Source organism: Anopheles arabiensis, chromosome X (assembly GCF_016920715.1).
Source record: "Anopheles arabiensis isolate DONGOLA chromosome X, AaraD3, whole genome shotgun sequence".
Taxonomy (NCBI): Eukaryota; Metazoa; Arthropoda; class Insecta; order Diptera; family Culicidae; genus Anopheles; species Anopheles arabiensis.
In genome coordinates, this window is record NC_053519.1 from 6,745,946 (window position 1) to 6,771,349 (window position 25,404).

Here is a 25,404-nt window from a genome sequence, read left to right on the forward strand (position 1 = left end):
GAAGACAACTCATTCATACACATTGCAGGCAAATACAGTGCAGCGAGCAAAGCGAAGGAGATGGAATGCATCAGATAAGAGCAGCCCGAACGCTGCACGGGTTGCCTCAGCATCTTGATGTTCAGAGCTAGAGAACGAGTGACCTCAGATAAACTAATGTTTGACAATTTAGTGCCTCTTTTGAACACCTCAGAGCTCTCTTCTGTTTACGTTTCCAGTAACGTCCCAATATCATTTATATGCTTGAATTATTATATGCTTGAACAATCCAGGGTCTAATTATCTCATGACACCAAAGCAATAGCATTGCCAGCGAACGACGACTACAACAATGCATGTAGGCCAGAATGCTGCTTGGGTTTGCGATCCGCAAGCGTTACGCGTAACGCCGACGTAACGCAGAGTGCTATTGATGTTCGTCGAACAGTTTTTGGAACTACTTCTGGTGCGAGCTCTGTAGGATATTCCCTTCATAGCCTATTTTAACAGTAATTTAAACGGTCAAGAGTTCGTTTGAGATCACGAAGGATTTTTGATGACTGACTGGCGAGTAGCTATTAGCAGACAGAGGTTATATACACCTAATATTAGATTTAAGACTCCCGAAATCAGCAACATTTTGCAGTTTTTCATGAAATGGCTATATTGAGATGTAGATTTAATTCAGCAGTGTGCAGTTCAAAGAAGCATGATAACAAGCCATATCTTCGAGACATTAGCACCATGCGAATCTGTGTAGAAGTAGCAGTACCCTCAGTGTACGGGCTCGGTCTTGCAGGTGTTTGAGGTAGAGGTTCCCAATGTCATCAAAGCCTCGAGTTTGTAGGCTCCAGACCTTTGAAACAGTGATAGGTTCTTCGGGTGATAAAACTGAGACCTGGGAGACCTAAGCGATGCGTCTCAGCGGATTGGGAAGCAGTAGAAAGAGAAGCAGAGATGTTCAAGATGTAATCTTCTCTGGAGGTGTTGTGAAGACTGATAAAAGCTGATAATCGTAGGTAATCTGAACCTGAATATAGCAGAGCACACTGCACAACGACAATCTCGGTTGGATCGATCAATAAGACGCCATCTCGTGTGCACTCTCAGCCTCAGCAGGGCCTGTGAGAACGAGCAGAGTCTCGTACACTACCCTGGACTCGGCTTACGCGGTCTTTGCCGCCTGCAGCCTGCTGGAAAGAGCTGGAGTTGCCAGTCGGCCCCGACTACAGCGAATCGGTTAGTGGCGCCCTTACGGGACAAAGGGGGAAGGAGGGGGGTGGGTTAAGTTTTGCACGAAGGAACGGTGGAACTAGTTTGTGTGTGTGTGTGTGTGATTTTTTCCTACACTACCCAGCACCCCTCCACCTCACTCCGCACAGTGCTGCCATTGCATCTGTTCCATATGCGCGGCCTTTTTGTGTGGCCTTTTGCCACCCTGCTTCACAGTCCCTATCCCCGCCTCGTAACGCTCTGCTCGGCCCACTCGGGCCCTGTCCCCACCCCGCGTGCGCGCTCGTCGTTGTGTGCAACGAGCTCGGCCGGCGGTTCGCGGGCACGAAATTCCACGAACCGCGCTCAGTACGTATCGGCCGGTCGCGACGACGAGATAAAGAGTAGCAAGTAGCGCCCAAAGGTGCCCCCCGAAGGAGTCAGCCAGTGCCAGACGAGCGCGTGGTTTTTCGGAACCAGCCCTCCCTCCCCTAGGCGGTACAAAACAAACAGTCGTGGGTGGGTGGCGGACTGGAGCGTCCTACGGGATTCTGGATTGTTAGGGAAGCCCTAGGGAGCGCTCAAGCGCCATCGTTTTCGCAGTTCGACGGGGGTTTTTGGTTCGATTTTGTTCTCGCGATAAAGTACCTTAAACCTCCCACTTCTCCCCCCCCCCTCCATCCTTCCCCCAAGTGTTGCATGCATGTGTGCACGTGCGAGATGTGATTGTGCGGGCGCGCGCGCACACACAACAAATTTGTGTAATCGGAGGCGAATGCTAATTGGCCCGCTCCAATCAGTGTGCTTGCCGTTCGGAGTGTGGAAGCGGGAGCCGACACCAGTTGCCAACTCGTGACGGCGCAGTGATTGCAGCAGCTTGACAGGTGGAGCAGTGTTTAGAATCTCCCGGCAGCTCTGTGAGCATCAGGGGGAAAAGGGTTCAGAAATATCAAGCGCTTTCCTTAAACGCGGTGGTAACGCGTTTCGTTCGAATCGGTATGACGTAAGAGCCAGTTCTGTTCCGTCACATTTTACGTCTCACTCGCGGGTCGATCCTTCCGATCGGCCGAGCGGCCGCAAGCAAAGACTCTAACAGCGACCCAGAGAAAGACTCTAGGCGACGAACCCTCCCCGCGCGCGCGCGAAGGTGACGGCCGGGTTTCGCCGCGAAGCGTGTGGTCGCCTGTGTGTGCAGCGAATATTTCTAACACATTTCTCCCCCCTCCCCCCCCCCCCATTCTCTCCTTCCCATTCCCTTTTCGCCTCCTTCCTGGTGGAAAATTTCCCGTGCCCAGCTCTCTAGCGCGCAGCAGTGACGAACAGCCGGACGGACCGATGTGATCTGGATGCGCAGCCCTCTCCAGCCAGTGCCAGCGTACGATACGAACAAACAATTCGTGGTGGTTGTTGTTTGTGCGAAAATTTCGCGCAATGAGCGGCTGTCAACTGCGCCGTGTGTGTCGCAGCCGAACCAGCCGCCACTAAGCGAGGTAGTGTAGTGTATAAGTGTTTGTGTGTGTGTGTGTGTGTGTGTGTGTGTGTGTATGTAAAAGCCGCCTCGTAAAAAAGGGCACAGTGACGGCGGACAGGACCCGGGACCCGGGGGTTTGCGTTCCCGCAACAATCAAACAACTCCTCCCCCCGCAGTAGTGGTGTAGCGGTAGTAGACAGCAGCAGCAGCAATTAGAGCTGGTGCAGCAGCAGACAGCGAACCGCTCTTCTATCAACAGCAACAAAAAAAAAAAAACAGCGCCCGGTGGATTAGCACGATCAACAAGGGTTAGTACACACTGACATTGGGCGCACATTAGCATAAGCACCCACGCGCACGCGGCCCCAGCAACTACAAAACAAAAACTAACAAAAACTCACTTAGTGTATAGGTGTGTTTTTGTGCTTGTTGCTGTCCTCTCTGCCTCTGTCTCTTATAATTAAGTTTCAGCAATCGGAAAGCCAATGCACCGAACGCACGCACCACTCCGGGCGGGCGCCGGAGAAAGCGGAGCAGCGCCGAAGGACGCAATCTATATCTAAACGCGTCGCGCGAACGGGTAGTAGTAGCAGCAGCGGTAGATGACAGACAACGCCGCCGCCGCCGGGTCGCTTACACGTTGCATAATAACTCGTATCTGTTTTATATTCTCTCACTCTCGCGCGCCGCTGCGCAACGTTCGCGCATTCCTGCCTGGCATTATTTTTCGCCTTTTTTTCTCTTTCTTCTCTTGCTGCAATCCTCACAAATCCTTGCACACGAATTCCTCCCGCTTGTTTCGGGGACTCCTTTCCTTTTTTTTCCCCCCCTCTCTGTTTCTCTCCGCCACACGCTTTCGCCAACGCTGCTGTTTGCTGCATCTTTTGCCTGTGCCGCAGCGCGCTGTTGCACCTTCTCCGCTCCGATGGTGCGTCTCTGGTTTCGCTTTCGTTCGATTTATTTCGCGTTTTATTTTTGCGCTATTCGTTTTTGTGCGCTCTCACTCTCTCTCTCTCTCGCTGTGTCTTTCAAACCCTTTGGCTGCGCTTTTTCGTTTTGGCTCCCTTGTTGCGCTGTCTGTGGCCAGGGTTTCGCCGTTTTTTTTTTTTTTGCCGTTTCTTCCTTTTCATTGACCGCGAGCGCAGCGGCGAAAAATTATATCATCGCATGTCCCACACACACACACACACAGCACGACGTACGATGTGCTTGTGCGGCGCGAATGGAGAAAGCGCAAGCCACAGCGGAACGGGACCTGGAAAGGGCCAACCAGCGCCAAAAAGGGTTTGCGCGCGGTGGCGCGTGGGGAAGGGAGCGGTTTGTGTGTGTGCGACCGAATGGAGCGGAAAATGAAACGGTTTATGCTGCCCACTGCAGGCGCATACGTTTCACTTTCGCTCTCGATTTTGTGTGTTTGGAGTCGGGCAAAAGCAACACAGCAACAGAACGCGGGCGGCCGAGCGAGCGAGTGAGCGAGGCAAAACGGGACCCTAACCTCAAAACAGCCTTCGAAACCGAAACGGCGTCGTGTGGCCCCTGCTGCCCCACCCTGCCCACCCATTCGTGGCGGCAGTCGAAAACGATGGTGGAATTATGAATCGAGGCTGATGTCTTCTGCGTGACCGCGTATCGATCGATCCACACCCTTTCGAGCGGCACTGACCAATCGGGGGGGGGGAAGAGGGGGGAGGCCCCTGAAATCTGAACAGCCCAAACCGATTGGCGAGGTTCTTGTTCACGCTCGGTGGCACCGCATTCGCCTCCGCACGAAGCCTGCCCCATTCGGTGTGCAGAGTGAAAGAGCGTTTGTCAGTTCGTACCACGGCTTTCGCTTGAAGTTTGTCTGCGGCCCGTTGCAACAGCAACTGCAACTACGCCTGAGTGTGCACCAGCTTGCAACAACAATGTTTGTGTGTGTGTGTGTGTATGTATGTGTGTTTTTCGCTAAAACATATGGTTGCACGTGGGTGGGTGCAACTGCGAACTGCGCCGGTTCTATCTCTATAATTGCCGCAACGGATGGCAACGGTTGGAATTTCAAAATAGAGCCACACACACATAAACACACAGTCACACACACACACACACACACACACAGACCGTCGGGCGTTGGTGAGGCATGGAAAGTGTACACCCTCGGGCTTAAAAATCGTGCTGCATCTGAGAAAATTGGAGTATCACAAAGTCATGCCGCGCCGTGTGTCGTTGACGAGAGAGGGAGGTTGAAGCTCGCAGTAACTCCCCCCCCCCCCGCCCTTTCCACCACGCAAGCTACAACCACCTCACTTATCTGAAGGAGGAGGGAAAGGGGTGGATGAGGAGGAGGAGGAGTCTGAAAGGGCGGTAGTGGGTGGGCAAATTTCGAAAACCGCAGCAAAACCACAGCCAACAGCAGCAGCAGCAGCAAATAAAGCGTAGGAAAGCGTTTTCAGTTAGGGCTGCCAGCGTCCGGCTCGCCACGCCAGCTGTTTGCTGTGTGGCACCTGCCCGCCCCGCCCCGTCCCCCTCCAACCCTTAAATATCAATCTGGCTTGGCAGCTGCTCGGCTGCTGGCTAAAGTTTACGCAGTGGCCTTTTAATTAATCACTGTCGTTCGGGAGGCGAGTTCGTCGCTTTTGCCGAGGGAGGGAGTTCTTTGAGCGAGGAGGCATGGAAACTCTTGAACCTGTGACCAGCTGGGCTGGCTGGCGACTTTGGGACATTTGCCTCTTTTAGGTACAATGTTCCCTTGGTTTTGAATTGCTTGAAGATGTCACCAGACTTGCAAGAATAACATCGTTTTTGGATAAAGCGGCTCAATTGAATTATCAGAAGTTGTCCAGTAGTCATAGTCAATACATGACACTCAAAGAGCTAATTAACAGCATTGGATGAAGTCGTCCATTAGTTCAAAAATAGTCTAGATCCTAACGGACAGGCAAATGAGGGCGCGAGACCGTATGCGGGTTTGCACACTCCTCCAGGAGACCATGACCGAAAAGAGAAATTTGCAATGATTCTGGAATTATGTCTCGATGAAATTCTGAATTTTAAGTCATACTGCGTCTGCGACTTGCCCGAGGGCCTGTTACCCGTTGGATGCTGGCAGTCTAGGAAGTAATTAGGGGAATGAGGACATCGCGTGCAGTCGAACGTTTCTATTGCTTAATTCTTCATCCTTGAATATCCAACACGCGCTAACATGCCAGCTTGGGTTGCAGGAACTGGCAATTAGGCCAAAGTTTTGGAGTTCCAATGAACTGGACACGGTTTCCTAGATATGCACATCCCAAAATCAGGTTCAATGGGGTTCAATATCGTTACCAATGTCTTGATATCTTTGGAGTTAACTAGAACGTGATACGGTCTTAGATATGATTTGGTTCAAAGAGGCTCAATAATGTTACCAATGTCTAGATTGGTTTTGAATTGCTTGAAGATGTCACCAGACTTGCAAGAACAACATATTTTATAGATAAAGAGGCTCAATTGAATTATCAGAAGTTGTCCAGTAGTCACAGTCAATACATGACACTTAAAGAGCTCATTAATAGCGATGGATGATGTCGTCCATTAGATCAAGAACAGTATAAATCCTAACGGACAGGCAAATGAGCGCGAGAGGTCGTATGCGGGTTTAGACACTCCACCAGGAGACCAAGACCACCAAGACAAATTTGCAATGATTCTGGAATTTTGTCTGGATGAATTTATGAATTTTAAGTCTTACTGAAGACTACATTACTGAAGAATTCTTTCAAGAATCTACCAACAGGTACATCAATTGCTCATACGTTTCTAGTAGCTTAGGGATGGTAGCAGACTGAAGTACTATTTACCTTGCTCCCTGGACCTTAGAGACATTGAAAGACGTCTCCAATATGCAATTATTCAACCATAAAACTCTCCGCAAACAGGTATGTCTCCCAAGAATCTACCAACAGGTGTATCATTAGCTCATACGTTTCTAGTAGCTTAGTGATGGTAGCAGACTTAAGTACAAGGTAGATGCTCCCTGAACCTTAGAGACATTGAAAGACGTCTCCAATATGGCAATATCGAACCAAAAACCCTCCACAAACTGATATGTCTCCCAAGAATCTACCAACAGGTATCACTAGCTTTTACGTTTCTAGCAACTCAGGTTTTGCAGCACACCACTAAACACTATCGGAATGTTCCACATTGCACCCTGAACCTTGGAGACATCGGAAGACATCTCCAATATACAATAACCAAAGCAGTAAATCCTCCCCAACCGGTCTGGGAGGTTGTCAGATCTGTTGCAAACAATTCGCTTCACAGCATCTTGCTTTCCTGAAGAAGCTTTTACTGTGTCCAGAGCCACTGCTAGAACTAACAATAATTTGATTACATCTAGGATGAAACCTGCTTCTGTCTCCAGCGAGTAGTCGTCTCTGACTGGCACAGGTCTTCCAGTAAAGAATCCAATCCATCAGACAATTTCTGTTTGCACCAACTCGTCGGATTTGTAGCACGCGTCCTCGCGCCGTCCAATGGCGGCGAGTTCACTCGATGAAACTTCTTAAACCGGCTTCGAAATGAAAGGCACGTCTGTTAGCAGGAAATGTCCCGATGCAAAACGGTATCTTGCCTTCCTGGAGGTGTGCCATAAGTCGTCCAGCAATCCAGCAACGACGACACGCTCCAACAGGTTTAATGCATTCCGCATCATGTCTCTCTTGTCTCTAATATCATGGTTGTTGGGATTTTCTAGAGCTACTAGAGAGATTGTATTACGCTGCAGCTAATCAATTTCGTTTTATTGTATTGCTTGATTTCGATGGTCAGAAGTCGTTCAAAAATGTGGAGATTTTCACCAAGGAACCTCATCTACTGCTTACAAATATCCATCAAATGATGTTTGAGTCAAAACCATTGCAGACCTGATATCCTACCCTTTCACTATGTCTGATGTCGCCCAGCAAATGATGTATGCACCAAGCAGGACCAAGCATTGAGGAATGCAGCAAACAAACCCCTGGCAACAGGTTGTCGCCGTCATGTAATCGTGTCGGCTGGGGTAAACCTTTTGCTTCCCCGGTTTCCGTTTCTGCTTTTGCTGGGGAATCAATTCCGAACTCACCATCGAAACAGGGATTAAGCTGTGAAAGCTTACAAAAAGTTGGTTTTTGTAGGATTTCTTCTAAGCACGCGCCGGACTCTAAGCAACATCAGAAAACCCACAAAATCACCCCAAGCAGTCGAAGAATTCACACCTTCACTCTGCGTGAAGGGTTAATTAGGTGTTGCTGGTGTTGTTTTCTCACCCTCCCAGTGCTTGTGTCAGAGCGCAACGGGAGGAGAGAAAAAATTGGGTTTTGTTGTGTTTTTTTTTTTTTTTTTTTTTTTTTTTTTTTTTTTATATCATTAGCACCGCAATGGTTGCAATAATAATAATGAAGAAAAAAAAACAGAAACCAGTAAAACACTCGACAAGAACAATCTTTTCGCCCAACTTCCCCCTCTCCCCGCATGCCCCCGATCGCTGGGTGATCTGCATGGGAGCTAGCGCTGGCTGGCGGGCTGACTGATTTTCGCTGCCCGCAACAATTGTGGGAAAAAAGTGCAACTGCAGCCCACCACCCCACAAAGCCTCCACACACACACACCCTCACGTACAAACACCCCACGGGCTGCAACGGTATTGTTTGCCAACCAGTGTATGTGTGTGTGTGTGTTGATATGGGCCTGCCTGGTCTCTCCGTAATGGGCTCCGTCGCCGGAGTACAGCAACACATTCCAGCAACAGCGACAGCTCCCGAGTCTCCAAGTGCCACTGCAAGGTGTGTGTGTGTGTGTGTGTGTACATGAGGGAGGCGCATTGGGGTGGGTTACAATTAGTGGGTTCGTAAGCGAAGCGAGTGGCAAAGGGAAAAGACGGGTGCGCAGGCGGGCATTTGGCATTCACATTTAGCAACCATTCTCGTTCGAGGTTGCGAGGCTTGAAAAAAAAACCTACTTGTGCGGTTGTGCAGTGCGCCTTTAGCTTAAAAAGGGTGGTTGGGTGTGTTCCATTTCCCCCCCCCACCGCATTCTCCCGGCTCAAACGCTCGCCCTACACTATCTCTTTCTTGCCTTTCCTTCACATTCCTGCACTGCGAGCGAGCGAGCGGCGGTGTGTGTGAGAGTTTGCTCTCTTTTCCCGATCGAAATGGTTCAGCGCCGTTCGCGGTGTAGCGGCGCCGTATCCAGCGTGTACACCGTGTACGGCTGTGGGTGACGTGCGGGGGGGCCTTTGGCCTTCTCCGTTTGGCTGGCTAAGTAAAGCGGTGAGCGGCCGGCCCAACCCTATTTGCCAAGCGTCTTGGTCCCAGCGCCAGCGTACCAGTGGCTTAGGTGTGGCGCGTTCCGAGGCTGTTCGGGCCGCGTGCACGAAGGCGGGGGGGGGCGGATCAAAGGGACGGTCCTGCCCAGCATCCTGCCCGCTTCGGCGCTGTGGCTTCCGCACGCGCTGGCCTGGGCGCGGCCCGGTTTGAGCGAAACTTGCGGTGTAAAAATACCGTTCCACCCCGAAAAAAGCAAACGAGTAGCACAAAAAAAAAAAAAAAAAAAAAAACAGATAACTCTCGCTCGAAGCAGGGGAGGGGGCAGAACAGAAAAAGAACCTTGATCTGGCGGTGGGTTCGCGGGTCCCCGCAGCCGCCTAGAACCGGCCCAGAGGGCAGGGCGCTACACGATCGGTACCGTTCACCGCGGCGAAAAGAATGCGCCCCGAACAAGGGTGTGACGAAATAATTGGATCAAGTTGTTTGCTGTTGTGTCCGTCCGGCTCTCCGGGTCCTGCACACAGTTTGGGGCTGCTGATAGGCCTTCATGCTTTCGTGCCACCGACTCGTGACACAGCGAACGGTACAGTGCCAGCCGTTCAGCCTTCGAAAACACGGCGCGCGCGCGCGCGCGCGCGGGCCTTTGCCTGATTACGCAAATTGGATGTGAGTACGAAAGGAAAAAGAGGAAGAAGAAGAAGAAGAAGAAGGTGAAGAAAAAAAGGCCGAAAAGATTCTGCTGCAGTTAGTGGTTGAAGTCGAAGTCGAGCGCGGTTGATTGCAGGCGCACGGAGCGAACCTGTGCGACCCGGTCAGTACGCAAACTACTATTTTGCAGCCCGCCCGCGGGGTGTATTATTTGCGGAGGCGACTTGCCCGAGGGCCCGTTACCCGTTGGATGCTGGCGGTCTAGGAAGTAATTAGGGGAGGGGGGACATCGCGTGCAATCGAACGTTTCTATTGCTTAATTCTTCATCCTTGAATATCCAACACGCGCTAACATGACAGCTTGGGTTGCAGGAAGTCATCAACTAACTGGCAATTAGGCCAAAGTCTTTGGAGTTCCAATGAACTGGAGACGGTTTCCTAGGTATGAGCATCTTGCAAAATCAGGTTCAATGGGGTTCAATATCGTTACCAATGTCTTGATATATTTGGAGTTAATTAGAACGTGATACGGTCTTAGATTTCATTTGGTTCAATTAATTTGAACATTTGGTTCAATGAGGTTCAAAAATGTTACCAATGTCTAGATATCATTCAAGTTCTTTTAAACTAGAAACATATTCAGGATGTGAATGTCTCTTATTGTTTAGCACAATGGAGTTGGAATATTGTCTAATAATTACTCTCCTCAAGAACTTGGAGCGGTCCTATCCTTATCCTTAATCACGTCGTAATAGGAAGTCGAACATAGTTAGCAATGTTTAGAGATTTTTGGAGTTCCTAATCACTGGGCACGGTGTCCTAGATGTTACAAAAGTTGGTTAAATGAGGTTCAATAATGTTACCAATGTCAGGAAATCATTCAAGTTCTTAAATTCTGGAAACACATTGAAGATGTAATTGTCTCTTATAATTTGGTCTAATGAGGTTAGCAATGTCTGAATATATTTGGATTGCTCAAGAACTGGGTACGGTCCACGATGTGATCATCTCCCGATATATTCACGATATATACTCAAGACTCTACAAAGCAGTGTAGCGGATTGGCTTACAAAGTTAGCAATGTCTGGAAATCTTTGGAGGTCCTCAAAACTGGACACGGAGTTGTATGTAATCATGTTCCAAATTTTTATTCAATGAGGTTCAATAATGTTGCCATTTTCTAAATGTCTTTGATGTCCTTACAAACTGGATATAGTCCTAGATGTCTCCCAAAATATAAACACGGATGGAAGGTTTTTAAGACCCTCGAGAGTATTTTAACAAATTAAACAAAGTGAGCAATATATAGAAATGATTGGGGATGTTAAGAACTGGACTCAGTTCTAGGTGTGATCATCTCCTGAAATATCGCTGGAAGATACAGTCATAAATCTGTACCGTACCCACTAAATGCTCTTCAAAATATTCGAATTGAAACAAAAAACTAAGCAGTGTCTAGAAATGTTTGGAGTTCCTAATAACTGGACACGGTCGAAGATATGATGAGCTCTTAAAGCATAAACATTCAAACGATCAAAGATACTGTCATACATCCGTACCGTACGCCCTCAAGCCTCGGCAAAGTATTCGAATGGGTTCAACAAAGTAGGCAATGTCCAGAAATCTTTGGAGTTGTGATGCGATGATGTGCGAAGATGTGATCATCTCCCGAAATATACACACTAGAACGCTGCAAAACCGTACCGTGCGCCCTCAAAACTCTTCTCAAAGTCCATTCTAATGGGACTCAACAAAAGTTGGCAACTCAGCGGGCTGATTGCTTCCCGGTCGGCAACCGGTGTCGTGATTTCAATCGATTGAGAGATGTAATGGTAGGGAATTGCACCCTCGCGGACGCATCCGGGATCGCACACACGCTCGCTCACACGGCTGGTGCGCCCGTATTACGTATCTGGAGCGTGATTCAATCACCCCCCGCCTTCAAGAATCTGTGGCGCGAATCCGGTTCGCGTTGTGGTGGCAAATAAAAAAAAAAAAAGCATTCGATCGCAATCCCGCAACGTCGCGAGCCGCTCAATCAGTTGAAGCAGGAAGCATGGTTGCCTGAATGGCGTTCTGACAGCGTCACGGTGGCGAGGGCCCACTTCGGGTCCGGTTGGGTGATTGGCAAGATTGGCATCGGTCCTGTGATCACGCGTCGCGTACGAAGCGTCGAATCGTACGCGGAAGCGCATTGAACCTCGGCCACACGGTCAGGCGCGTTACATTGAGGACAGTTTTACACAGCGGTTGGAGCCTGTGGTGTCCTCGTGCGACCACCAATAACAACAACAACAAAAGAAACAGAACATATACAAACCGTAACGGAGATGTTAGGCGCCGTTTCGCTACAGTTATTTGCCCGCCGGCAGTAATCAGTAATGGTTCGAACCCGACCCGCGTGGCCTTAGGGCAGTGTGCGTTCGTTCGTTATGGTTTTTTTTTTTGTATGTATAAGCTTGTCTTGCACCTCCGGAGATGCTCGGCCCCCTCCCCCATTCCTGAGGGGTTCGATCAGTGCCGTCGTCCGATGTTCCGAGAGCCAAATTAATGATCCCGGTACGGTACACGGAGGAGATTTCTGCCCGCCAAGGTTAAGTGACTGTCTTGATCGCTTCCTGTACACTTTTTTGCCGTTACGAATTAAACCTGTGTAAGCGTGTGTTTTTTTTTCTGTATCTAGACGAAATTAAATTTAAAAGAGTACATCAAAACATTTTGACTGCCGCTCAACTGCGGAAGGCCATCGAGCGTTCGATCAGTCGGAAACAGCTTCCTACGTCGTTTAGCAGTCGCTTTGAATGATCGATTGCTGTTGATGTTTCCGAGAGAGACCTGCTCTAACGGTCGCACCATAATTGAATGTGACAACGCAAAATGTTTTTTTTTTTGCTGAGGGAATTCTTCAGTACCGATGGCAACTCTTTGATGGTGACATTAAGGTATACACGCCTACAACTCAAATGCAGACTACTGTAAGGCAGCACTCCTAACGCATCCTAGCGCGTTCCAAATATAATGAACACATATTTCTAAACTAAATTGTTTTACATTTTTCTCCAATCTTCGGCAATTCGTACCGCATTTTGCATACCAAATCACCAATGCCATTTGCCCCGAAGATCTGACATGTTTGGTGTCTCCGACAAAAAAAAAAACTGGTAGCAAACAGTGTGTGTGTGTGTGTAGAGTTTTATAAATAGTGTGGGGTAGAACTAGGGTTGCAACAAAACAAACGCCTCGAACAAAACAAGTTAGGGGGTTTAGTCTCGTAAGTTCGATACCCCGATGTCGCCATGCTCTGACCGTCGTTCACGATGGAACGGTATGTCCGATCTACCGTGAGCATGGGATTAAAAAGGTTGTTAAGTTAAATATTATTTTGATTCATTTAATCCAGTACACTATTGCGACTATGATAGCAGCTGAAAAAACCGCTTTAAATCATAGATCTAACGCTATTTTCTCAAATAGCGCTAGTGACCTGACATTTATAGAGAAAGAAGCGTTACAAAACCTATTCATACAATCTATCGAATTATTATCAAAAGATGTTGAGATTTGTTTCAATTTTGTTGGATACCAGGACATAAGGACATCGCAAGAAATGAAGCAACTGATCATCTTGCGAATGAAGGTAAAATGATCATAGATACAGTTTCCAAGGGCCACTGGTAAAGGTCCCATAGGAGCAGTTGAACTCACAATTTCAATTTCAATTTCAATGTATTTGATTGTCAGTCCTGAGAGGTGAAACAATATCTACACCTATTATTACCTATTCTAATATTAACTATAAACTAGAGGTTGAAGAATTCTAAAAGTAAAGAAGTAGTATTCTCCTTAAATGCACGAATACAAGTAAGGAAGGGGTCGTTGGATCTGAACACAGTACGACGATAAACCACACTCAAAGTATTACGCAATGTCAGTTGACGTCAGTAGGTGTATAAGAATCCCGTGTTCCTAGGAGTATCGGTGCATCAATTCTGCCATCAAGGATTTTGGAGATGAAGCGAGCGTGTGCTGCATTACGTCGATTTTCCAGAATTTCTTGCGGATTAGTCTGGAGTCTTCCGGAGTCTACCGGAGACGGTAGGAGACGACTCCGAATGACTCCAACTTTGAGCGACTCTGGTTGACTCTGGACGACTCCGGACAGCTCCGGAAGACTCTGGACGCTTCTGATTCCTGCCGGAATTGTAATCTGACCAACAATAGTCGAAGTCGAAGTCGGAGTCGTAGGTGCACTCCAGAGAGCACATCACAAATCTGCAGCGTTTCTCAGTGCCCTCACGATGTTTTTTTGTGCCGGATCTTCATCTAGCATCGCCCCCGGTGCTACACAACCTCACAGCTTCTGGTCCAAAAATCAAACTGACCACTTTCAAAGTGTCGACATCGAACGTCAAAACGCACAGCACACCTCCCCTCAATATATGCTTCAAGCTAATTAATTTAAATAAACTGCCTTACCATGGTCCCCATCATTATGATCCCCGTCTGCTGTTCGGACCGGACTGCCCTCGATCCGTCCGATCGAAGAAACTGTCGCCGAATGTCAAACAGATGAAGAAGAACTCCCCCCCCTCCCTCCCTTCCTCAGGCCATTCTCCACACTACCGGCGGAACCATCTCCTCCGAGTCGGCTTGGGAACGGACGGACCCATCTTCCGCTAGGCCAACCATTTTCTCAACCCGAAAACTGTGTGCTTGGCCGTTGCGAAAATGGAATGCTTTCCACCCCACCCCACACCCCACGGTGGGGCAACGGGGTGTCACGACCTCAACGGGCCCTCCCAAAAACCAAAAAAAAAAAAAATGCACAACAAACCGGGCCTAGCCCAGATTGCGGTCAAGGTGAGGTGTCTAATGACGCATAGCGTGAGAGAGAGAGAGAGAGAGAGAGAGAGCGCGCGCTCTCACGCGAAACAGATCGCCGATATCGCTGTGTTCCAAAAAACAACCTCTCCCCCCCCCCCCCATTCCACCAAAAAGCACGCTCCACAAATGCATCCACAAGTGGTGTGTGTATGTGTGTGTGTGTGTGTGAGTGTGGCTGAAAAAAAGCGCATTTTAATGTGCGCCCATGTCACCGCTTGACACCGACCGGCGCGTTACACATCTAACGGTGCCATCGTACAGACACACACGCGCGCGCACGCGGGGAGATCGATATCGCGAGACGCACAAGGCACTGCTGCACGGGCCGGATGATGGTAAACGACACTTGTTCGATATTAAATAACAGTTTATTGCCGCGGCAATTGGGATGAGCTTTTGCCGGGCCGTTTTGCTTTTACACGGCTCGCCGCAGCCGGAAAATGAACAAAAAAAAAAATGCGCGAGCCGGCGAAGCGCGTCATGCGGGTTCGTCGCTTGCGGCCAGGTCGGTATATCTTTTCGTTTTATTGTCGTAATGCTGTTGCAAACTGTTAAGGTTTTTTTGGTTGGTGTGATCGAATTTTTATGTTGTTGTTGTTTTTTTTTTTTTTTGAGCTGTTCGCGATGCAATACACGCCTGCTGCAAGATGGGCCGCCTGCGCCGATACACTTTCACACTCGGCTCGTTTGACAGTTTTGTAGCCACCGCTAATGAACGACGAACGGCGTCCGCCATCCAACACGTCGGAGCGCTCCTTCCGTGACATTATGTGATGATTGGAATTTTGGGTTAGCGCAACGGGCCATTTCATTACAGAGAGAAAGAAGAAGAAGAAGAAGACGAAGCGAAGCGAGCGGCACAGTGTTTGCACGTAAGATTCGTCGCAACGCCTACCCCCTACCCCCTGCAACATGCGAGCTTTAAATTAATTCATAATTAAATTGACTGACGGGCGGGCTGCTGCTACACGCCCGAAAATTGACTCTCCGGCGCGTCTTTGCGGGCGCTTATTTTTTCCATTTTCTGCTCCGTTGCTGGAGTTGGAGTGTATAATGCGCGCACCACCCCCCCCCCCAACAACCCCCTTCTTAATCTCTCGGTGCAACAGCACGCGGGGTGGCTAATTTCGTTTCCTTTCCCTCATTTTCACCGGGGCCCCAGCCGCGGAGAAGAATCTTTTACCCCACCACCCCCCCTCCCCCCCCTCGCGCACTTTCTCCACCGCCTCGAAAACACTTTCGCCCTATTCACACACACACACACACGCACCCGCACATTTCTTTCCCACAAATCGTGTTCGTGGAACCGGTGGGAAGCCACTCGCGCACCCGTGGAAATTGCGGGTGCCATTTTGTTTCTTTTCTTTCCATTTTTTGTTTCTTTTTTTACGATTTTGATTTACCTAGCTACTTTGGTGGAGTGGTTGGGAGGGGGGGGGGTAAAACTCACACATGAGCGGCCCGTTCCCGAACCCCGAAAGGCCCCCCGAAAGCGGCCGGCGGGCACATCGAACTGGCTGGTGATGCAAACATGTGATGCTCTGACGTAAGGATCGCATCGCTTCACCGGAGCACCATTTGCATAACATCCGAGCCTGCATATACCGCTGTAGAAAAGAGAGACAGAGAGAGAGAGAGAGACAGAGAGAGAAAAAAAAGCATGTTGTTTTGCAGGGGGAGAAGGAGTTTTTTCGTTTTGCCGTGCAGCGGTGCACCTGTCTTGTGCCGAAACGCTAATCTTTATCCGATGCTTGCGCTTCGATAATGGTGCAAAACTGCATCGAGCGAGCCTATCGGCGGCACCGGCTGTCCGGTAATGTGGCAAAGTGGCCGAAAGCGGCTCCGGGAAAAAGGTGTCCCACGTAATGACCGCGTCCTGACACTGCTCTCAAGCCGCTCTGGAAGTAGCAAGAAAGAGAGAGAGAGAGAGCGAAAACGATACATTTCACCATCTGTTCCGAGGGGATTATTGATCGCACCGGTGGACAGGGCGGGAGGAACAAAAACCTGAATAAAACACAACACGTCACGACGCGATTAAGCCGTTCGGAGAGAGCACGGGTTTGGGAATTTGTTTGCGAGGGAAGTGGACTAGGCCAGCGGTAGATAACCGGACCCGCAGCCTTTCCAGGTCACCATTCTGCGCGCTGCGTCGCTGTATCAACAGCTTCGCCTGTCCTGCCGTCCATCGGGGGAACAGTGCAGCTTCGAAGGCGAAACGGTGGCTCACTGTGGCGCTTAAACAGCTGCACAGAACATGCTGAGGCTAAAATGGAGACACTGTTTTATCCAATGGTCTCCCGAATGGCAAAACCATCAGCTGCGAGGCTGCAATCGCACCTCAAACCAGCTTAGAAGCATCCTTGTCGCTTGAGAGTATTCATTTCAAGATTTGAACCTTATATTATAATTACACTGCACGTAGTGGCTTTTCGCACCCATTCAGCGACCAATCGCACTTCGTGAACATCGTTATGTGAATGGGGCAGTCTAGGGCAAAATGGGGCCAAACAGCGGCGAATCGATTAGTTGATGGTTTTGTTACAATGAATTATCTGAATTAAATGAAAGTAACCAAGGTCAAACAAACCGAGCCTTAACCAATGGAAATTTTATCTGTTTTATACAAAGTTGTTTGAAAAGTCTCAAGTTTTGTTACATTTTACTTTCGTTGCTGTCGCCATTGCTGAGCCATTGCTCTAGAATTGATCTGTCCATGGTTTTGTTTTTCAAAACAAACACCAATGCAAGCAGAGTTACAAAAATGTTAAACCATTGTTTGGTTTGGTGTATTATAGCTCCCCTTTTATTATTTTTTTTAGGAACCTTGAAGGTTCATCAGAGTATCACCTTGTTTTAATCTGTTCTGGGAGAGATTGGTTAATATAATGCTCCTTTACTTCCTGTGCATTTTGTTACCCAAATAGCCAAATTTGCTTATGCAGTAGATAAACAGCATTGAAGTTTCAGGTGGCCTCTTCTTAATGGCGCTTAAGCAGCTTCCTTACGCCACGTGGCCAAGGATTATTTTGCTTTGTGTTTTATTTTCAAGCAAGACGTCATCGTTGAAATACAACACAATTTTTTGTTTTCTTTCTGTGCATGTTTATTTGTAAACTGTAAATTTTCATACCGTTCACAGAATTTTAAATAATTTACAGTTAAGTCAAAACCACTACACTTAATATTATTACTTCAAATAACTAATCTAAGTGGAGCACAAACCACGAGCCGGCGTCTGTCTTTGACACTTTGATAAGAGACACCTCGTATCGAGGTCATACATTATAAAGCTATAAAGTTCGACCAAGTTCGGTACACGTTCTTAACAAGCCTTAAAGTTCTATCATGAACCCAACACATAGTGCTAATCAGCCGCAAAGTTCCAAAGAGTACCGTTTCATCTCTTAATCACCCACAAAGTACGACATCGGAACGATTTTTCGTTAAACAGCCCCAAATCAGCTATGGAGTTCGAGCTGGCTATTTGGGTATTTCCGTACTTTGTATTGTAATAAATGATAAATTATTGTAATTCCTTTCTGAATGTAATTACTGTTATTAACTACTTAATCTGAGTGAAAATCCTTTGTTCAGCTAGAGATGTAAAATCGAGCTGTCGAACACTCATCATAATGCAACATTTAATGCAGCATTTTTGACACTTCAGCTCTAACACTCGAGTCACATGATTGCCCATACAGTAAAAATCGGGTTTGAGCTAAATTTACGTTTTAAACCAGCTTTGTATTAAATAACGAATCTTCTGTGGTTTGTTTCATTCTGTTTGATACAAATAAATTTCAAAGCCTTTAAGAACGTTCAAAAGTGTCTATTAGTGTCCTATTAAACCCCGTGCTCCCTTACAGAGTTTTCCAAGTCAGTTTCGATTGTAAGAATTGTTATTCACCGCATCCAAGATGTTTTTTAACAGCTGCCAAATGGTTTACTTGTTTCAAAATAAAATTTCAGTTTCAACTCATGATTTTCAACACATAACAAAGAACTGTCAAACTCAATCCAGCTTGAGTCGTGTTGAAAATCATGCTGAAGAAATTAAAAATTATGATGATGAAAATGAAATGTCAGATCGATGTGGAATAACATTTTGCGTGCGATGAATAACAATGTTTACATTCGAAACTGACTTGGAAAACCCTGTATCTTCTAGTTCCCTGTAACTCGAATTGGCATCCGAATTGGACTCACTTTCGGTCACTTTCAAGCTGCCAGTTGCTCTTGTGCAGCGATCAAGCTCCCTTTTTTCTGTGTAATAGATCCAATAACCCGGTAAAGGCTGATCGGTTTTAGAAGATGATTAACAGGCCATTTCAGTGAACTTTTTTTCCTACTGGAAGTACTGCCATTCTGCAATGATTACTGACGGGTCGGTTCACACCTCTCGCCAGTGTATGTTTATCCAATAAAAGGCCATTTCTTTCCTTTTTGTTGTTGTTGTTGCTCCTCTATGCTGCGCTGAACTGGATCTTGTATCGAGTCAGTAAAAGGGGGACATGCAATTTCTAGCACACAACGCCCATTCACCTCACGGCCGTTGCCGGCCTTGCGATGCGACGTTTGACAGCGGTTACGACATCTCCCGGTCCCGGACGAAACCGTCTCCATAAATAACGACCGCTAGACACACATGCACGGTTTGGTGGAGACGAGTTGTAAAACGACCGATCCTTGCCCTTCCCCTACGCCTCACGGCCGGCAGATTAATTTGTCACGTTGCTGAGCGCTCATTCCCTGCGCGACTGCGCAAAGCCAAACAAACAAACAGCGTCGCGATGACAAAGCGCGAACATCGCCCGACCGGAAAGCCCTCGAGCGCAAATTGGGGAAGAGCAAACCCCCACCCCAGGGCGCTCGCATACATCCATCAAATGTTGCTCATCCGCACAGTGGACGGTATCGACTGCGCAACGACGGGAGGGTTATGCAAAGAGGACAACAACAGCAACAAACAAGAGGAAAGGAAAGAAGACAAATGAGCATCTTGGAAGCTGGCTGGCTGTTGCGGCAGTCCCTAATCAGGTTGGGGTTTGATGGCTGTTTTCATTTCGGTATTTCAGTTTCGCTGCGGCAGCTTTGTGCCGGCTGCCTTACACACACGTGCCGGTATCGTACGTTCGATGCCTTCGCTTTCGCGCATCGGTGCGGTAGCGGTGGGCGTGTGGGTGGAGGTCGTTAACGTGTTGTTAATTTTGCAATAACACTCTGCGAAGATGACCGATAAAGATAGAGAGTATATAGAGGGAGAGATAGAGTAATAGAGAAAGAGAAGGAGATGGGAGGTAGTGATAAAAAGCCACATTGATTGATTGTAGTGATCCGGAGTAGAGTCTTGAATCCGCCTCGGCTCCGGCATTAAAAAACTGAATTCAACTCGGAAGCAAAATCGGATTTGTATACATCCAGAGTCATCCAGAGTAGTATGCTACAGTCGGATTCATCTGAACTCATCTGGAGTCGTTTGGACACAACTAGAGTCGTCAGTTTAATTCGTTTGGAGCTATCCGGAGCTGTCTGAAGTCGCTCGGAGTTGATCCGGAACAAATCGTAGGCTTCCGGATGACTCCAGATGCATTCTGGCGACTTCAGTGGATTTCATGTGAATCCGACTTTCATTCGAGAATTATAATCCAAAACGTTCGGAGTCGTCCGGAGTCATCTGGAGCCGCCTTGATGACTTCAGACAACTCCAAACGTCTCTGGGCAACTCCAGATGAATCCTGTTGAATCAAGATAAGTCCAAACGACTCCAGATGAGTCTAGATGAATCCAAATTTATCGGAGAATAAGATGACTTCAGATGACTCTGAACCACTTTGGACAACACCAAGTAGCTCCAGATGAATTCTGGTGACTCCAAATGAGCCCAAATGACTCCGGATGAGTTCAGATGAATCCGATTTGTATCTGACCATTATAACCCTGAGTTGTTCGGGGTCGTCTGAAGTAGTCTGAAGTTGTACAGAATCTCCGCAACTAACCGAGATTCCCATAAACTTTGGAATTTTGATGATTATTGATACGGAGGATGATTCTGGACCACTTTGGACAACTCCAAGTAGCTCCAGATGAATTCTGATGACTCCAAATGAGCTCAAATGACTCTGGATGAGTCCAGATGAATTCTGATGACTCCAAATGAGTCCAAATGACTCCCGATGTGTCTAGATGAATCCGATTTGTATCTGACCATTATAACCCTGAGTTGTTCGGGGTCGTCTGAAGTAATCCGAAGTTGTCCAAAATCTCCACAAGTAAGTGGGATTCCCATAAATTCGATCATATTCTAGACATCCCGAATTTTGTAGATCCCCCTTCTCCCTCTCCCCATCTCTCATCTCCTTATCTTCCTGGACTCTGACTTGCTCTCCATCTCCGACATGCACTGAATCCTCCGAAAATGTTCAATTTGCCCATCACTCATTGATTGATGACACCCTTTGTGCCCGATTCGTGCAATATCGGCTACTGTCTGCGTTGAGTCATCTCCACGCTGAACGTACGTCATTGGAATTCAGCAGAGAAATTCCTCTGACGTCAGAATCGTCCGAATATCAAAATTCCCAAATGCACACACAGCGCACGCCAAACATCAGTACGCTGGCGAGCGCGATCCGGCCAAGTCGAGCTTATTCTAATCCCAGACACAATTTCCCCTCCGCAGATGTCTCGTCGCAGAGCCGCCCGGGGCCTTCGACTGCTGGTCTGTTCGCTGTGTCTGCTCAGCTACCTGCACCCGGCCTCGGCAGATGCTCCCGCACGGTAAGAGAACTTCACAGCACACCCCAAAAAAAAAAAAAATACACTGTTCCCAGCATTTGATTGCTTCCGTACCTTTCCTTCCCAGCAGCAGTAACCGGCGGCCAATGCGCCGGGTGGACGCGGTGGCCACCGACCAGGTGGAGGACCGCACCAACGCGATCGACCAACCGCTCGACCAGGCCCTCCAGCTCAAGTACTACGACGTTGTCTCGGTCGACCTGGTGCACCGGCTGCCGGCCGGCGCCGATCCCGCGCCCGACACGCTCACCCTAGTGGCGGCCGGTGCCGGCGAAGGTGCCGCCGACCCGGACCAAACGTCCGACGCCAAGGTTGCCCCCCCGACCCCGACCAAGCCCGAGACGGCCAAAACGCTCGCGGACCAGGTGGCCGAGGGCAAGTACGGCCTGATCCACCGCGAGCTGTTCCAGCGGCGCCCCGAGCGGCTCGGCATCCTCAACTACCGCCGCAACGAGGAGGTGCCGCTGGACGACGAGCGCAACTACGGCGGGCTCCGGCCGGACGAGATCTGGCTCGCCGAGGACCACCTGCTCGTGCTCAAGGGCGGCTCGATCCGGCACGGCAGCAACCGGTCCGGCGAGCCGGACGCGCCCGCCTGGCAGCCGATCGACGACTACCGGGCGCCGGACCGCCAGGTCCAGATCCCGGCGAACCCGGCCGTCCCGCCACCCTTTCCCGTGCAGCTGCGCGAGAACGGGCCGATTGAGTTTATCCGCGGTCGTCAGGTGCCGGCATTTAATCCGTTCACTAACGAGTCGGCCTTCCTCTTCACCAACAAAGCGTTCCCGGTCATACGGCCGGAAGATTTCGGCGGGCAGCATATTCTTGCCGGGCCGGCGGCGCACAATGCTACTGGCCAGCACCGCCCGGCCGGGCTCCAGTATCCGCCCCCGGTCAACCCGCCGCCCGTCAGCGACAACCGCACGTACTCGAACCCGTTCCTGAAGCTGCCGCCGCCGGCGTTGTACGCGGGGCCGCCGGCCGGCGGCTCGCTGGACGAGGCGCGCAACCGCACGGCCGGGCTGCCGCCGGGGCTGGACGAGGACGACCCCTCGCTGTACTACCCGCCGCCGTACACGTTCGAGTACCGGGGCAACTACACGAACCCGGTCCCGCCGGGCCCGCTCGTGCCCGGCATCATCCTGCCACCGCCGCCCAACTTTTTCATCCTGAAGCCTGCCGGCGGAAGCAACGGGACCAGTGTGCGGCCGCCCACCACCACCACCACCACGGACCGGCCGAAGGGCACCAAACCACCGAAGCAGTACGTCAGTGTGCGGCCCCACCCAACGACCACGGTGGCACCACCACCACCACCACCACCACCCCCTTCGGTGAACAGTGTAGCGCCGGCGAAGATTGTGCCGTCGCGCGTCGAAATTCAAAAAGCCGTCCTCAAAACGTTCGTGCCCGTGCTGGAGGTGTACGGTGCGCCACCGAAGCCCGCCAAACCGGCCGCGAAGCGACCGCGCCCGAAACCGACCGTCGCCAGCGTCGCTACCGCCACGCCCGCCCAAACGCCGTCCACCAAGCTGCACAAGATTCAGCCCGAGCAGCCGGCCGGCGGCCAGCGGCAGCCGGTGTACGCCGAGTACTTTGACGTGCGCACCTCCACGGTTCGGCCCCCGGTGAGCTGGAGCGACGTGGGGGTACCCGCCGGTACGCCCCAGCTGCCCCGCACCTACCTCCCGGTGGGCAAGGTGGAGCAGGCCCGCCCGGTAGCCCCGCCCGACTACCTGGCCGGCCCCGGCTACGGCTACAGCCCGATCGAGCAGTTCCATCGCGAGGTGCAGACGATCCGCCAGACGCTCCAGATCTACGAGAAGGCGAACAGGCTGTCGGGCAAGGGGGGCAGGACGTCGAAGGCGCACCAGCACCACCAGCAGCAGCACCCCCAGCCCTCCCTTGCCAATCTGTCGCTGTCGTTCGACGGGAACGTGTACCGGACGCTGTTCCCGGAGGAGGTCGCTCTGCCGCCGCAGCAGGTGCCCAGTGGGCCCTCCTATCACCGCCAGCAGCAGCAGCAGCACCACCAGCCGCAGCCGTACAAACCCGCCGCCTACGAGCCGACGTACGTGTATCGCCCCACCGCCAACAGCGTCCTGCCGCCGGTCGACCTCCCGACCGGCTACTACGTCACCAGCACCGATTATGGCCGGCACGGCTACGCGGATGCGGCCGCCCAATCGCACCCACAGTACTACCAGCCGACTGCTCCACCACCGCCACCGCCCCAGCCCGACCTGTCCTACATTGCGCCGGTCATACTGAACAATGGCGCGAGCGGGTACAACCGCCGCCCCGACTTTGACCCCTCCACCACCACCACCACCAAGTCCTACCTCATCCTGGACCATCGGCTCCAGCGGCCCCAGCCGCCGGCCCAGCCGCCCCTATCGCCCTACCTGTACCGCAGCACCAGCGGCGGCGGTGGCGGCGTTAGCGGTAGCACCATTGACGGGCAGCAGGGGGTGACGGGCCCGGTGCGCAACCGGTACCTCGACGGGGACATACTGGTGAACTACAAGCATCCGCTGCCGGTGCTCAACCCGGACAGCGAGTTCCTGCCCTACCATCACCGGCTGAAGGTGCGCAAGCGGCAGAACGTGCGCGGGGCGGGCGAGCAGAAGCCGCGCTACCACGGCCAGCCGCTCTACAACCACCGGTAGAGGCCTGTTGTGCAGCTGTTGGTAAAGAGGGGAGGGAAGAAGGCGTACAGGTTCGACGCGGCCGAAAGGATGCTTGCTTGGGGCGCGCGCGCGCGCACTCACACTCTCTTAGTCGCGCTGTCGGGATGAATTCGAGTGCTTGCGTGCGCGTGTGTGTGTGCGTGTTTGCGTATGTGTGTGTGTGTGTGTGAGAGTGTGTGTGTGAGAGTGTGTTTGTGTATATATAGCGGATATATAATGGCTTGTTTGTGTGTGCGTGTGGCGCACCGAAACACGCGCAAATGCGAGGAGGGGGGGGGGGAGAAATACTCAATGTGTAATTATTATTTGTTTTTCTTTCTTCATGCAACTACTACTACCTTTCGTTTGTAATGTTGAGCCGCTTTCAGCTGTCAGCAGCTTTTTTTTTTTTTGTTGGGGTGGGAAGCAATGGCAAACGCCCTTTTACCGGTTCCCCTCCCCACGGTGGTCATAGTAGCGTTAGAGAGTGGAGATGGAGGGGGAGCAGCCGGAATCTGGTGCGGTTGCGCAGGTTAAGGTCTCTGCCATAGACTGTAAACGAAAATCGCTAAATAAAGCTAATAAATCACGATACAGAACAAAACAACGCAAGAGGTTGATGTAAGCGCTTTGGAGAACTGTACCCTGTGTCATATACCCGTTTCGATTGCCATTTTTTGTCGCATTGTTTGTTATCCGTTTCCGCTTTATTGTTTGTTTTTGTTTTCAATGAATACAATCCTATGCATCTGACACAACTCTAATCGGGCCGCGTGTTTGTGGGTGTTCCTGATATCCCGCCGTGTGTGGGTGTGCGTCCAGTGTAGGGTTTGGAGCTTGGAACTCGTTCGGATTAGCGCTGAAAGTGCTATCCTGCGAGGCTCAAACTGTTCGGAGTGCGCTGGAGAAGCATCCAGAGCCGTTCGGTGTGATTGGGAGCCGCTCGGAACCTCTGTGGAACCTGCGACCCTTCAGAAGTAGTGGTGGGAGCTCGGAATCGGACCTACCCGATTCCAATTCCGCGTTCGGAATCAATTCCGGAGTCGATTCCGGAGCCGATTCTGGAGTTGGTTCCGGAGCCGATTCTGGAGTTGGTTCCGGAGCCGATTCTGGAGTTGAATCTGGAGCCGATTCCGGAGTTGGTTCCGGAGCCGATTCCGGAGTTGAATCTGGAGCTGATTCCGGAGTCGACTCCGGAATCGATTCCAGGATCGGATTCGGCTCCGGAATCAAAATCATCTCCGGAATCGGAATCGACCTGGGAATCGCAATTTGCTCCGGTAACGGATTCAGGCTTGACTCCAGAAATGGAATGGTTTGAATTGAAATAAGAAGTGTGGGAAGCGAAATAAGTCCGGCAAATCTCCATGTGAATAGATCATTTACAAACAAATTTTGATTCTTTGCCGCTATCAACACGTAGCATCATTGGACCCAAGCGCCTATTCCTAAGAACATGCCGAAACCGACTCCG

General features: G+C 50.3%; 1 protein-coding gene across 8 annotated transcripts; it reads left to right on the plus strand.

Annotated features, from left to right (window-relative positions):
• Positions 1-1,568: 1,568 nt before the first annotated feature.
• LOC120906249 (proline-rich extensin-like protein EPR1) lies at positions 1,569-24,585 on the plus strand. Of its 8 annotated transcripts, none has more exons than XM_040317779.1 (4): positions 1,569-1,615; positions 2,487-2,970; positions 21,146-21,243; positions 21,329-24,585. In XM_040317779.1, the coding sequence occupies exons 3-4, from the start codon at positions 21,146-21,148 to the stop codon at positions 23,928-23,930; spliced, it is 2,700 nt and encodes an 899-aa protein (XP_040173713.1). In that variant the 5' UTR covers positions 1,569-1,615; positions 2,487-2,970; the 3' UTR covers positions 23,931-24,585. The 8 variants fall into 8 exon arrangements, with proteins under 8 accessions (XP_040173713.1, XP_040173710.1, XP_040173709.1 ...); XM_040317776.1 differs by having other exon boundaries at positions 1,575-1,710; XM_040317775.1 differs by having other exon boundaries at positions 1,575-1,689.
• Positions 24,586-25,404: the final 819 nt, after the last annotated feature.